General features: G+C 31.4%; 2 protein-coding genes and 1 non-coding gene across 5 annotated transcripts; all 3 read right to left on the bottom strand.

Moving 5' to 3' along the window:
* Positions 1 to 2,316: 2,316 nt before the first annotated feature.
* LOC101500555 (uncharacterized) lies at positions 2,317 to 3,414 on the bottom strand. 3 transcript variants are annotated; one of them, XM_027336230.2, is made up of 2 exons: positions 3,139 to 3,414; positions 2,317 to 3,044 (listed from the first exon to the last, which is right to left on the bottom strand). In XM_027336230.2, the coding sequence occupies exon 2, from the start codon at positions 3,008 to 3,010 to the stop codon at positions 2,522 to 2,524; it is 489 nt and encodes a 162-aa protein (XP_027192031.1). In that variant the 5' UTR covers positions 3,011 to 3,044; positions 3,139 to 3,414; the 3' UTR covers positions 2,317 to 2,521. The 3 variants fall into 3 exon arrangements, with proteins under 3 accessions (XP_027192031.1, XP_027192030.1, XP_027192029.1); XM_027336229.2 differs by having other exon boundaries at positions 2,317 to 3,055; positions 3,139 to 3,413; XM_027336228.2 differs by having other exon boundaries at positions 2,317 to 3,010; positions 3,139 to 3,401.
* Positions 3,415 to 4,384: 970 nt separating this feature from the next.
* On the bottom strand, positions 4,385 to 9,705 carry LOC101500869 (pentatricopeptide repeat-containing protein At5g61800). The gene has a single exon (XM_004503755.4). The coding sequence runs from the start codon at positions 9,620 to 9,622 to the stop codon at positions 8,138 to 8,140; it is 1,485 nt and encodes a 494-aa protein (XP_004503812.1). The 5' UTR covers positions 9,623 to 9,705; the 3' UTR covers positions 4,385 to 8,137.
* Positions 9,706 to 9,732: 27 nt separating this feature from the next.
* TRNAS-AGA (transfer RNA serine (anticodon AGA)) lies at positions 9,733 to 9,814 on the bottom strand. Its single transcript has one exon. It is a non-coding gene; the product is annotated as a tRNA-Ser (tRNA).
* Between the last annotated feature and the right edge of the window lie 4,650 nt (positions 9,815 to 14,464).

Consider the following 14,464-nt stretch of genomic DNA (forward strand, 5'->3'; position numbering starts at 1 on the left):
CACTCTTTCACTTTAACTTCCTACCTCCCATTTTAAATGAAAATATCATTATCTCCTTTAAAAAAATTAATCACTCCATTGTTCACTTCATTTTTTGAAACTTCCAAAATTTTCAATATAATTTATGGTATATTTCTTCTTCTTTTTTTTTTGTTTTGTTCCGATATGGTTTATTTTCGGATGGATCCTTCGTCGTGTCCACCCTTAATTATCACCTATTCTCAATAGTCTCATTGCAATTCATAATTTGAACTAATCTTTAGGGCTGACTCATCATATATTTAGAAGAATAAAAAAAATGTTATAGTTAGAATTTTTAAACATAAATAAGAGTAAAAACACGTTTGGTCCCACACAAAAAACACGCAAGATATTAGTTTTAAAAAAATGTTTTTATTTTTTTGATAAAAATAAATAGATAATAATTTAGTCTTTGAATCACAATATATTATAATTATATAAAAACTAACGACATATACAAAAAAATGACGTAAACTTCTCGCAAGAGTGAAAACGAAAATCTTTAAAACGCAAAATTAAAAAGTGAAAATGAAAATTCTAAACTTCACTAATATAATTATTTTTGACGATTTTTGACTATGACAAGAAATTCGAATAATTGATACATGATATAATGACGATTTTCATCTGAGATATTTCTATTACAATTTTTCATATTTTTTCTTCTTCGCGTTTTCATTTCTTAATTATAATTTGTTTTTTTTTTGTTTTATTTCTAAATTATATTTTTTTTCACTAATTTCGTAGCCTTTTCGTTGACATATAAACTATCATATCACAGTTTAAAAAAAAATCAAATATCAAAATTGATAAAAAAAAATTAACGTGTCATCCTTTATTTTTATGAAAGACTAAAAAAGATTTTTTTTTATTAAAACTAATATGTCCTGCATGTTTATGTGAAGAATCAAAATGTTCCTTCACTCCAAAAATAAATAACATAAGATTTATAAATACAAAAGAAGTTTATGTGAAGAATCAAAATGTTCCCTCACTCTGAAAATAAATAACAAAAAAAATTATAAATATAAAGAATTAAATTTTGCGAGGAGCCAGAATCGATATAAGACCAAAACCAAGTAAATTAAATAAAGATATATAACTAATCAATCATATATTATATACACAGTGGTTATACACCACAATTTTTACATCATACATAGTGGTTATATACCACAATTTTTACATCGCCCTCTAATAATAGTGGATCATTTTACTATATATACATATATTATAACATTTTTTTATAAAACCTACTCTTACTCAATTTTATATTTTACATTAATTGTAGGTGTCAATTTTTCTTTTATATATTGTAATTAAATTGATTTTTTTTCGAAATAATTTTTGAGTCAAACGTAAGTTAAATGTGCATCCACCCTTATTTATTTGTGTTGTCACAAGACAACTATCTTATTAAGCACTATTTGATTAATTTATGAGTTTGTTAGATTAAAAGAAATATATTAATAAAAAAAGCTATTAACTTATAACTTATTTTTATAAATTATTTTAAATATGTAAGTTTATAATTTATAACTTTTTCTATATATATTTTCTTTTATTTATAATTTTTACTATTTTATTTTTATAGTTTATAATTTTTTATATTTTCTTTCATTTATAATCTTTATTATTTTATTTTTACTATTCTTTATCTCTATATACAAAATAAATATTCCCACTCACTTACTAATTTTACTAATTCACAATTCATGTATCTTATTCCCGATGAAGAAACATATACTCAATTTGTTTAATTCTTTACTAAAATAAACAATTTCACATATTTAATTTTTAATTATTTATTAAAATAAATAATATAAGAAACTGAACTCTTAAAATTTATGTTTTAATAATAATTAAAAAAAAACATTTGTATTCTAATAAAAAAGAATAAATAATGTAACAAAATAAATAAAAAATAATGTAACAAATAATTTATATAAAAGGTCACATTTAAAATAATGTAATAAATAATTTATGATAAAAAGTCACATTTTTGTTATTTTAATAAATAATTATATATTTTTATATGATTTTATATTATTAAAAATTAAATTTATTAAACACTTTAATTTCAATTAATTAATTGTTTTATCATTTTATATTAAAAAAATAAAATTTACCAAAACGTTTTAATTTTAATTAATTAACTTTTTAATTATAAATCATTAATTAATTTTTCAATATAAACGATCCTTTATCAGCTAATCGGGCTTCTCCCTTTGAGAAGTGAACTCCCTCTTGTATGGGGCTTTGATTCTTTCCTTGACAGTTTGTTACGAATATGAGTTGCTGCTAATCCACGTAAACATATAAAGCTTCATCCTTCAGGTATAATACAAAAACATAACATAAAATTTGAAGAGAAACATCATCTGAGTTGTATATACAAAAACTACCCTTAGATTATTTATCCACATTAACAACATAAAAATGTAAATATAAACTTTAGTAATTAATTAGAGTGACAGTGGAGTCAGACATGGGATTAGGATTAAGATGATGGATCAACACCGACGGATTTGAGAGTCTCAACACGAGGCTGATAAGCAAAAGCATCTTTATGAATTGGACTTGGAATCTGGTTATGATCAGGATAACTACGTTCCTGAACATGTGCAATTTTCCTGAAAAACGAATTCTTCAAGAATTTATCAGACTCTTCCATAACATGCTCAGGCTCAACTACTTCCGGCAGAGTCTCCCTCCTCTGTTTCTTGACCCGCACGGTTGGTGAATTTCTTAGTTGCTGCCATGCTGTGTGGAGACCCAACATTGTTGCCAAAGCTATCATTCCAACAGCAACGTAAATCGGCACGAAGTCCTGTTTTGCTGATTTCGAAGATGGTTTCCTCTGTTGTTGTCGGTGAATGTATCCATAATCAGATGGTGTAGCATATGCCTTCATCTTTGGTAATGTTGAGGTTGTGTATGCTGCTTTTCCTCTAATCCCATTTTTAAGCAGTGCCATCCAATTACTCATCTGCACAGTATACTTAATTAAGGTGTTTTCTTAACTAATAGTATACTATTAAGAACAACTCAGTAGCCATAAATACAAAGGATAAATAATTGAAAACATTGATAGAAATAGAAAGAATAAAATTGTACCGTAGGCTTCAACATGGTTACAAACGAATTAGAGGGAAGAATCAGAGAAACTATTTCAAGTTGTGATACAAGTAGTTGTTGTTAGTTACTGGTGCAAAATCTGAAAGCAGTTTATGTTCGTTGTTTGATGCAGAATCGTGGCTATATAGTTTGATGGATGAGAAAGGCTTGTAATATTTTATTTAACAGAAAGCGATGTAAGTTAGTACAGTAGAGTAGGAAAGTTCTGGAGGCACGTAGCAGAATGTTGAAGCCACTGGACACTTGTCACTGTATATAGTTCACACGATACTATAGAAGCCTCTCGACATGCCACGCCCTCTTTATAATCTGATATGTCAGAATATAATTATAGATAAATAAATAAACTGTGTTATTCTAATTGTTACAACATAAATGAGTAAATAAGATCATTCAAAGTTATTGATCTGTATATAATTATTCATTTATAATCTTCGTAATTCTTTTTCTCTAATAAGACTGTTCAAAAACCTTCCATTTTATGCATTTCAAGTAAAATCGTGGATGCTAAGGTGTTATAGATCAAATAGATGAACCGAATGAGGAGGAAGATTTACACTATGGGTTTGTGGTGTTTAGAAAGTCCAAAAGGAATAAAATAAGATTCAAATATTTTATTGATTTCAAGATATTCTAGAGTATGAGTCAGATAAGATCTAGAAGTTTTTCTATGCTTTTATCTCCTCAATTTTGTTATAATGAACTTCTAGTTTATTAAGAAATGCATGTCGTAGAATGAAGTATCGGTGTTAAAAAAATAAAAAACTGAACTGAACCGAACTGGTTTATAAAAATTGAGAACCGAACTGTTTTTGAATTGATTTTTTTAAATTAGAATCGAACCGAATCGGTTTGAAAAAATCAAACCGAACTGGTTTTCAGTTTGAAAAAACTGAACCGAATCAGTTTTTATTTCAAAAAACTTGAACCAAATTTTTTTTTATAGAAATAATTAGGAGTAGTTATGTAAAATTTGACCTACATAAATAAAAAAATTAAGTTAAACCGGTTCGGTTCAAATAATAAACCAGTGCACCAATTTCTAAAACGGTTCGATTCAGTTTTTTAATTAAAAACCGGTTCGATTTGATTTTTTTAAACTAAAAACCAGTTCGATTCAATTTTCAAACGGTTTTAGTTCAAAACTGAACTTTGTCCGCCTTAAAATGAGATACCAATGAAATATTCGTTATGAATGGTACTATATATGTAATGATGAAGCATATTGAAGAAAACATAGAAAAGTAAATTCAAAAATTAGCTTAGTTTTGTAGTACTTCAACTAAAATTCCATTCCAGTACTTAATTAATAATAAATTGGTGACCTCACCACCTCGTCCTTCCATTGATGACCTTTCTGCTTCCATTAACCAAATGATTAACAACCAGCAACAATTCCAAACCATTATTCAAACAACATTGCTACCCTTACCACTAAATTCCACGGTCTTTGTGAATGTCTCAGTCCACCTGGACTTTCCCTTCAATCCACTGAAATCCTTCCTTTCCCGTTCACCTCCATTAAATTAGACATCCCTTGTTTCAATGGCTCTGATCCACTCGGATGGTTTTTTAAAATCATTCAATTATTTGATTTTCACCATATTGTCGACGACCAACGTCTGCACATTGAGGCGTTCTACATGGAGAAGGAATCTTTGACATGGTTCCAGTGGATGCACGCTAACGTTCAGTTGCTGACATGGTCGATTTTTCTCCATGCCTTGGAGTCTCGTTTCGCCCCTTCCCTGTATGAAGATCATAAGGGGCTCTGTTCAAACTCTGTCAAACCGGTTCTGTCAAGGAATATCAAAATCAATTTGAGAAGCTGACAAATCGCATTGTAGAATTATCTCCCCTCGTTTTACTTAAGTTTCTTCATGTTCGACCTCAAGTCAACAATGCGTCGCGAGGTTGAAGCCTTTCAACCAAATTCATTGTCCCAAGCAATCAACCTTACTAAACTTCAAGAGAAAAAGCCCCTTCCCCAACTCTCGTCCTTCAAACCCACCCTCTCCGTCACACCACCAAAACCACAACCGTCGATTAAGCATCTCTCCCATTGGGTTTCTTAGTCCCCATTGGGTTTTACCGTAAGTTTGTGTGAAACTATTCCTCTATTGCAGCTCCTTTGACTAAGCTTCTTAACAAAAACACATTTGGGTGGACTGACACTACACAAGCTGCCTTTGAAGCTCTAAAACACGCCATGACCGAGGCGCATGTTTTGGCCCTACCAAATTTTGCGGAGAAATTTGTTTTGGAGACTGATGTATCTGGGTGTAGTTCTGATTCAACGTCGACATCCCATTTGCTATTACGGTAAGCAATTTTGTCCTAGGATCTTAGTGCTTCGACATATGTTCGTGAATTGTGTACTATTACATCGGTAGTCAAGAAATGGAGAACGTATTTGTTGGGCAACAACTTTATTATTCATACGAACCAAAGAAGTTTGCGTGAACTCATGACTCAAGTCATTCAAACACCAGAACAACAATTCTATTTGGCTAAACTGTTGGGCTACTCTTATGAAATTGTTTATAAAAGGGGCCCAAAACAAAGTGGCGATGCTCTATCCCGAGTTCACTGCTTGGTATTGACTATTCCTCATATGGATTTCCTGTCCAAATTCAAAGAACACCTGTCGTGGATGCTGATTTTCAGACCTTGGTGGAAAAAATCAAGTTGAATCCTTCCTTTTACACCAATTTCAAGTTGGCTGATGGACTCTTGTTCTTTAAAGGAAAATTTGTTTGTTCCTTCTATTTAACTGTTGAAACTAGTTTTGTTGGAAGAGTTTCATGCTTCCTTAGTTAGAGGCCACATGGGTGTCAAGTTTTATTTCGTCGGCTACATGACAATATTTTTTGGCATGGCATGCTAAAGGATGTTACTACTTTTATCAATTCTTGTTCAACATGTCAACAAACTAAGACACCTAATCACACCCCATATGGTTTGTTGCAACCTCTACATGTTCCAAACAAGGTTTGGGAAGACATCTTTCTTGATTTTACAGTAGGGCTCCCTTCTTAACAAACACATAAGGTGATTCTTGTCGTGGTGGGTCGATTGTCTAAAGCTGCTCATTTTGGGATGTTGCCTACTCGTTTTAATGCAGTTAAAGTTGCTAAATTATTTGCTACTATGATATGCAAGTTGCATGGTATGCCCCACAGCATTGTGGTCGATCGTGATCCCATCTTCTTGAGCAATTTTTGGAAAGAACTATTTCGCCTCTGTGACACTAAACTATATATGTTCACAACCTATCACCCACAAATTGATGGTCAAACTGAAATTGTCAACAAAATCCTACAACAATATTTGAGGTGTTTTGTTCATGACAAGCCAAAACAATGGGGACTCGTGCTTCATTGGGCGGAATGACATTATAACACGCTTGTCACTACTTCCACTGAGTTTTCTCCATTTCAGGTGGTTTACAGACGACCCCCTAACTCTTTAGACCTACATTCAAGGTTCCACATCGTTACAGGTTGTTGACACGATTTTAACAGATAAGGATCACATTCTATCTATCCTCAAAGGCAAAATGCTCAACGCCCAAGATACCATGAAAGCTTTTGCTGATCAGCGACGCATCCCTCATCAATTCAAAGTGGGAGACTGGGTTTTGTCAAACTCATACCATATAGACAGACTTCAGCAGTTGGTTGGCGTTGTCACAACAGTTGGTTGGCGTTGTCACAACAGTTGGTCCTTTTTAGCTATTGCATGTTGTCGGCAAGGTAACTTTTCAACTAGAACTATCTACAACTAGTAAGATCCACCTTGTTTTCCACGTTTCCCAGCTCAAGCCATGTTTCGATCCATCACCGATTCCCATTGAGTTACCTTTGGCTGCTTTGGACAACTAGCCCATCGTGCAACCTTTAGCATTTTTGGATTGGCAGTAGGGAACTATAGGAACTGAACATAAGGTCCTAATCCAATGGACTGGTTTATTCCCTGAAAATGCTACTTGGGAATCTTAGGCGAACATCATTCGCACTTATCCTGATTTCCACCTTGAGGACAAGATGACATTTGAAGATGAGGAGAATGTTATGGATCAAGTAGATGGACCGAAATAGGAGGAAGACTTGCACTATGGGCATGTGGTGCTTAGAAAATCCAAAAGGAATAAAATCAAGCCCAAATATGACAATGATTTCAAGATGTCCTAGAGTATGAGTCACATAGAATCTAGAAGTTTTCCTCTGCCCTTATCTACTCAATTCTATTATGATGAGTCACTAGTTTATTAAGAAATGCATGTGCTAGAATGAGGTACCAACGGAATATTCCTTATGAACAATACTATATATGTAATGATGAACATATTGAATAAAGCAGAGAAAAGTAAATTCATAAATTAGCTTAGTCTTGTAATACTTCAACTAAAATTCCATTTCAATACTTAATCCATGACATAATGGCTAAGAGCCACAGTAGCCCAAAAGATTAGATTGGCAGTAAGAGAGGAGAAATACAGACAAGAATTTTGAAGTGTGAGAAAACCATTTTTTGGTTCTAGTATCCATTTAATCTTTACACCACATCATTTTCATGTGATTATGTTAATGATTAGTTACGGTGCATATTTAGCATTAGGGTGAAATTGACAAAACTATAGTGATATTGATTTTGTTCAAGTTTCAAAACATAGCTTTTACGAAAAATGACAATAACATAATGTCAAATTCATTATCAATCCATATGTCAAATTCATTATCAATCCATATGTCAAATTCATTATCAATCCATTTTTATGGTTCAGGATTAACTCATTGTTAATCCAAAAATGCATATAGTGTTTGTGCCATAAGGGAGCTATGAACACCAGTACAATAAATAAATATAATGGGTAATTCTTAAATTTCAATCACTTTACTAGTTTTTAATATTAAATCATAAATAAATCTAAATAATCACCAAAAGTGCTGAAGGAAATGATCATCTTGGCATCTTGTTAATGCCCATTGAGTCTAATCAAACTAGAGCCAGTAATTTTCTTAGCTCTCCTGTTAGCTCCCAACGATCTCCTAATCTTAACCAAATCATCCCATTGCTCTGTATTAGCATAAATATTAGCCATGACAGAATAAACCCCACCATCTTCAGGCTTTATCTCCATTACTTGTTGAGCTGCTTGTTTTGCAATCTCAACATTCCCATGTATCCTACATCCACCTAACAACCCACCCCATGCAAACACATCACCCCCACTTGGCATCCCTTTTATCATCTCCACTGATTCTTCAATCAACCCAGCCCTAGCCAGCATATCAGCCATGCACCCATAATGCTTAGGCTCTCTAGCAACACTATACACACTTTCCATCTCATTGAAAATCTTTCGAGCTTCACCAACCAAACCAGCATGGCTACACCCAATCAACACACCCAAGAAGCTAATTCCATCAGGTTGAATCCCTTCACCAACCATTCTAGAAAAGTAGTCCAACAAAATTAAACCTTGCCCATGAATAGCAAGACCAACAAGCATGGCATTCCAAGTAAACACATCTTTATATCTGCATGACTCAAATATATCCATAGCAATCTCAACATATCCACATTTTGCATAGAAGTCCACTAACCCAGTTGCCAGATATGAATCAACTATAATCCCATTCCTTATAATGTAATCATGAACAATCCTACCCTGTTCAAATTCCCCCAATTGAGCACAAGCAGATAGAACTGACACCAATGCTATATTATCCGGCACAAACTTCAAGCTAATCATCTCATTAAAAAGTTGAATAGCTTCAGCGCACAATTTCGCATGGCTATAACCCGCTATCATGGTGCCCCAAGAAATTTCATTCCTTTGAGGCATTTCATCGAACAGTTTACGTGCACGATCAAGCTGGAAACTTTTAACAAACCCATCAACCATAACATTGTAGGAAACAACATCTCTATAAGAACATTGACAAAAGAGCTTGTGGGCATCATTTACACGGTCGTGAACAGAGTAAACTCGAATGAGGGAATTGAGTACGAAGGAATCGACAAGGAAACCGAATTTGTAAGCTTGGGAGTGAATAGACTGAGCAAGAGAGAAGGAATGGAGTTGTGAACAAGCTTTGAGGATATAAGGGAAGGTGTGGAAGTCAAGGGGGAGAGAGAGACGGCGAAGAGAGAGAAAGAGATGAAAGGCAGTGAGAGGGGAAGAGAGGAGAGTGTGGATTCTGATGAGAGTGTTGTAAGTGAAAGTTGTTGGGTTTGGAATTGAATTGAAAAGAGTGAGTGCATAGGTTGTTAGAGATGAATTGGAACAAGTGCTAATGTTGTTGTTTGGGAGTAATAAGGAAGTCAAAGTGGAGAGAATGCTGTTTAATATGGAGAGTGTGTGATGTGGTAAGAGACCTGTGGTGATTGTATGAGCATGAATCTGGTGTAGTTTTTTTATTGATTTGCATTGCTTTATCAAATTCAATATACTCATACCAATTGTCTAAGCAAATGTCAATTCATATTATTTCTTGCATGAGTTTGTGGTGTTCTTAGAGGAAGAAGCAAAAGGGAATAATAAAAGAAATTTAAATAAGAAAAAAACGTGGACGGCAGGATTCGAACCTGCGCGGGCAAAGCCCACATGATTTCTAGTCATGCCCGATAACCACTCCGGCACGTCCACATTTGTGATAATATTCTCTCTCCGTATATATTTCTATGTTTATAATCAAGAGAATCTTAAAGAGTTTTTTTTGTTGTTTCTACATTTTATACATAATATCATAATCGTGTGCATAATATAACTGCATCAGAATTTTAGGTTTAGGAATACTTTTTTTGGTTATTTTTTACAACAGGATGAAAAGTCCCATATTTTTAAGCTTTTATGGAATTTTGGTGGGTGATTCTAGTTTTACAAGTTGAGTCCAAAAATACTTTTGAAAATAAAACAAAAAAATCTTCACAATTAATCTGATCTTAATCTTAATGATTTACATGTTTATTTTTATGTGTTATTTGAAAAGTCATGGTTTTGACCTCTTTAAATTTCTGTATATTAATTTAGATAAATTTTTGACGATAATGCGTTCTCGTGTTGACTTAAATTTCATAGTTGTCTTCGTTGTTTGATGAAATTTACAACAATAAATTTACATACACCTAATATATTTAAGAAAAAAATTGTAATATCAAATCATGTACAATCAGTAAGCAAAATTCTGGATGATTAATTTACTCTAGTAGATTTAAATCTCATTTATAATCATAATTTTTAGAAAAGGGTAGCATGTTTATTTAATTCCATGCTCATCAACACTCTAAAAAAGAAAATGCATAAGAACATCTCTAACGGTTTTTAAATAATTACTTAAAATTCAATTTTTGACGAGTTTATTGAAGTTGTGTCATTATTTTCATAATTTAATAATAATAAATTTATAATCGTTACATTTTTTATTAACTTATTAATAATAATAAATTTATGACTGTTTTATTAATTTCTTTTATCAATTTTAATTATTTATGTCATGTATTTAACATTTAATTTTTATTATTGTTATAAAAAATTAAATTCAATTTAATTTTAAATTAAAATTAAAATAATGTATAATAATATTAATTGAAATATTTAAATTAATATTTTAAGTTTTAATAAAATTAAATATAAATAAAATTTAATATATAAATTAAAGTTGACGAACTCTATTTAATAAACTCATATTAAGTTTATAATTGAAGTAAAAAATAATAAATTACTTGAAAATAATGTAACACAATAGACTCTATTTATTGAAGTCATATTGAGTTCACTTTGGATATACTTTAAATAAGACACCACCCACCCAGTGCAAAATGAATCTGATTTGCAAATTCTATATGTGGAAGTAAACAAACAAAGCTATGTCATTTTCTTCAAATCATTTTGTAAAAGCGTGCTTAAGGAGCTCCAATAATTGTTATTCCAATCAGTAATGAAAGATCGTTGAGATTATCAAATATCTGAGTTTATGCGGTGGAAAAATTGATCGGTGAAAAAATTGATTTTAAATAAATTAATTCTTTAAAATCAATTTTTATCAAATAGTGAATTGATTACGTTTCAATATATTAAATAAAAATGAGTATATGGATAATTTTAAAACTAAAAATCAACCGTAGAGACTAAAATTATATTTAAAATAGTTAAATATTTTAAAATTAATTATAGACCTTAAAATCAATTTTGTTGTAGGCTCAAAAAGAGGAATCAAATATATACTCCATTCGATCGTTATTACAAACAAAAATAACTATTTCTACGGATATTAAAAAAATTAGTTAATTGTAATCAATTTTTTAGATTTCATGTAAATCATATTTCAAATTCATTTAAATTTTTTATTTGAATGTCAAATATTCAATTAATGACATTAAGTATTTTTTTATTAAAATAAAAATATATTAGAAATACTCGGATAAATAAGTAAAAAATAATTCTTTTATTTATAATAAAAATTTATAATAGTAAGATAGCCATATTGGACACCATCTTTTAATCCATGTGATGTGTGAGATATGTTAATTAAAAAAAGTTGAGTATTAACTTTCTATGGTTATGGTATAATCACTTACGGATTAAGCAAATCTCACTAAAAAAATCAGTGGCTATTTGCGTATATATCCACTCATAAAGCATTTGACCATCCCTCCCACCATTTCCATGGGTACAAATTGGAAATTGGACGGTCTCAACACATTGTACCTTAATATAAAATGTATAATGTAAGTGCTTATCTACCACCCTCTCCCCTCTTTACACTTGGCTGCTTTTGTCACTACAAATACTTTAATCAACTTTTCATTACTATACTGTTTATATATTTCTCTTTACCTGTTTTCCAAACCTCTACAGTGTCTTGCTCTCCATGTTTGTTCCTTTAATTTTTATTTTTTTTATGGTAAATGTTATGATATTCGAAGTGAATAGAATCATTGACCTTTTTATCACTTAATTATTTTATTATCTATTTTTTAGTCTTTTTCATATGGAATGACTCCCTCCTATAAATTTGCTTTAAGCATCAGAATAATACCAAGAAAATATATATATTTGCATTTTAACAATAGTTTTAAAGTGTAACCACAACCACAATTATAATTACAATATTGAAGTCTTAAAAAGGTCTCTTGCAAATTACAGTGGTATCAGTCATTTTTGTCTTTAATTTTCCATCATTTCAAAAATTGTGATGCAACTACACCCGCAATTTAAAACCTTATACTTGTAATAATATTTCTTTTGAGAGTCCTTTTGAAAATTTAATTTGAATATTAAAAGGTGATTGATACGTATGTATTTTTTATCTACTTTTTCAATTCCCTAACAAGTTGGAAGCTTGATATATATGATATATCTTTGTCTTTGGAGGGGTAATATATATATATGCTCCATTGTTAATGAAATAACAACCCTCAAAATGTTGATTGTCCTTCATTGAAGGTACCAATCCAATCTACATAAGCTAATCCAACAGCGAGAATATGGAGGAAGAAGAAAATGAAGAGGATGAAGACAAATGTGTTGAGGTCTTGAATATAATGCTTCTCTCCTTTTGAAGAAAGGAGCATTAATTAAAAGGCAATTCATAGTGAGGCTAAGGGAAGGCTAAGCCTTTCTTCCAGGTTCAATTCTAGAGACAGCTACACCAAAGTTTGTTTAGTGTTGTATCTCTTTCAGCTCATTCTTTAAACTCAGAAATCATGCATGGTATATCCAAATAGATGTATGTGTATGTGAAGAAGGCAAGCAGCAGAAACAGAAACAGAGATAGTAATGTTTACCTCTGTTTTTGCTGGAAGCCATGAATAAAATTGTAAACTGTTTGTTTGTTGGCACATAGATAGAAAACTTAAGTGTTTTCCAGTGTCGGCATTAGCCTTGTGCTGTAAAAATTTAGGTACATGTCATGTAATGTTTGTTGTCTATGATTTTTTCGATTTGTGTAATGTGGCAGGTCCATTTGTTGTCTATGATACTTGTGGTCCATATGCGAAGATTTATGTAATCAATTATGTTCAAATAATTAATAAATTTCAGTGAAGATCGAATCAATTGTGGATACTGACTTTGAACTATTGCAACAATCTTTGGCTAGAGTTTAGTTAACTCTTAGCCAAACTCCAGATGACTACTATCTCTTCTCCTAAAAATCAAAGTATTAAAAGACAAAAAAAAAACATATAATTCATGCACATACTACTATTATTATGACATTAAGACACCTAACCTAACTAGCAACATGATGTGAGATAAAACACAGAAATGATTCCATTATACATTGCATACAGACTGCTACCACAAATGAAAACCCAAGAAAGAAGTAGACATTAAATGAAAACCTTGAAAAGAAATCAAAATGTGTTTAGATATTAAATAAAACTTGATTATTCATTTCGTAGTCTTATCAGTCTGAAAAGATATACTTGGATGTATTTGTGCAGACACCACACAAGACAGTGACATAACTTGAGGGTATGTGTTAGACTATTTATTATTGGTAAATAAATATAAATATTAGTTATTAGTTATTATGCAGTTATGTTTTTATTATTAACTGTGTCAGTTATGTGTGGCAGTTCAATGTGTTTCTGCTATAGAATAAAGAGGGAAAGGCAAGGGAGAATTAGTTATTAGGAATTTACCAAAGTGGTGTTGTTTGCAAAGAGTGAGAACAAAGGCTCTCGAATTCTTGGAGAAATCTGACTATGTATTTTAATTTTTTGTCAGTGTAATATGTATGAATTTCATTATTCTGTGAGAAGATTATCTCCAATGTTATCTATTAATATATTCAGAAAATTATCCCAGTTAATCTTTTAAATACCAGTTTCTGTCAGTATGAAAATGTTGTGACTCATGAAATCAACATAGCTAAATAAGCAACAGATCTTTTTTCCACCTGTACAATGGTAGAGCAAACAAACACCGCCATGAGTGACTTCAAACTCTTAGACACAGTGAGTATTTGGAACCATGGTTAAACTGTGTCTTCAATCTCATTGCGTGACATTGGCTATTTACCGCAGTTCCACATTCGCATGCAGAGGTTTAAGCTCTAAGCAATTATCAGTAACAATCCCACGCATGTCAATAATCTCAAAGTTCAATTTCAACAAATGTTCCTTGCACATGCATCAAGAGTTAAACAGTACATTCAACAGAAAATGTTCAAAACTGAAACTTCAGTTCAACTTGTAAGGATTTGCATTGTTGGGCAAAAAATGACTCAACTTATTGTTGTTTCATAAGCCTCATTAGAATGTCATCCAACAATTTTATCCACCATTACAG

Source organism: Cicer arietinum, chromosome 6 (genome assembly GCF_000331145.2).
Source record: "Cicer arietinum cultivar CDC Frontier isolate Library 1 chromosome 6, Cicar.CDCFrontier_v2.0, whole genome shotgun sequence".
Taxonomy (NCBI): Eukaryota; Viridiplantae; Streptophyta; class Magnoliopsida; order Fabales; family Fabaceae; genus Cicer; species Cicer arietinum.

Bases quoted from the DNA above. Each gene is read 5' to 3' on its own strand.
- LOC101500869 (XM_004503755.4), bottom strand. From the start codon at position 9,622: ATGAGTATATTGAATTTGATAAAGCAATGCAAATCAATAAAAAAACTA.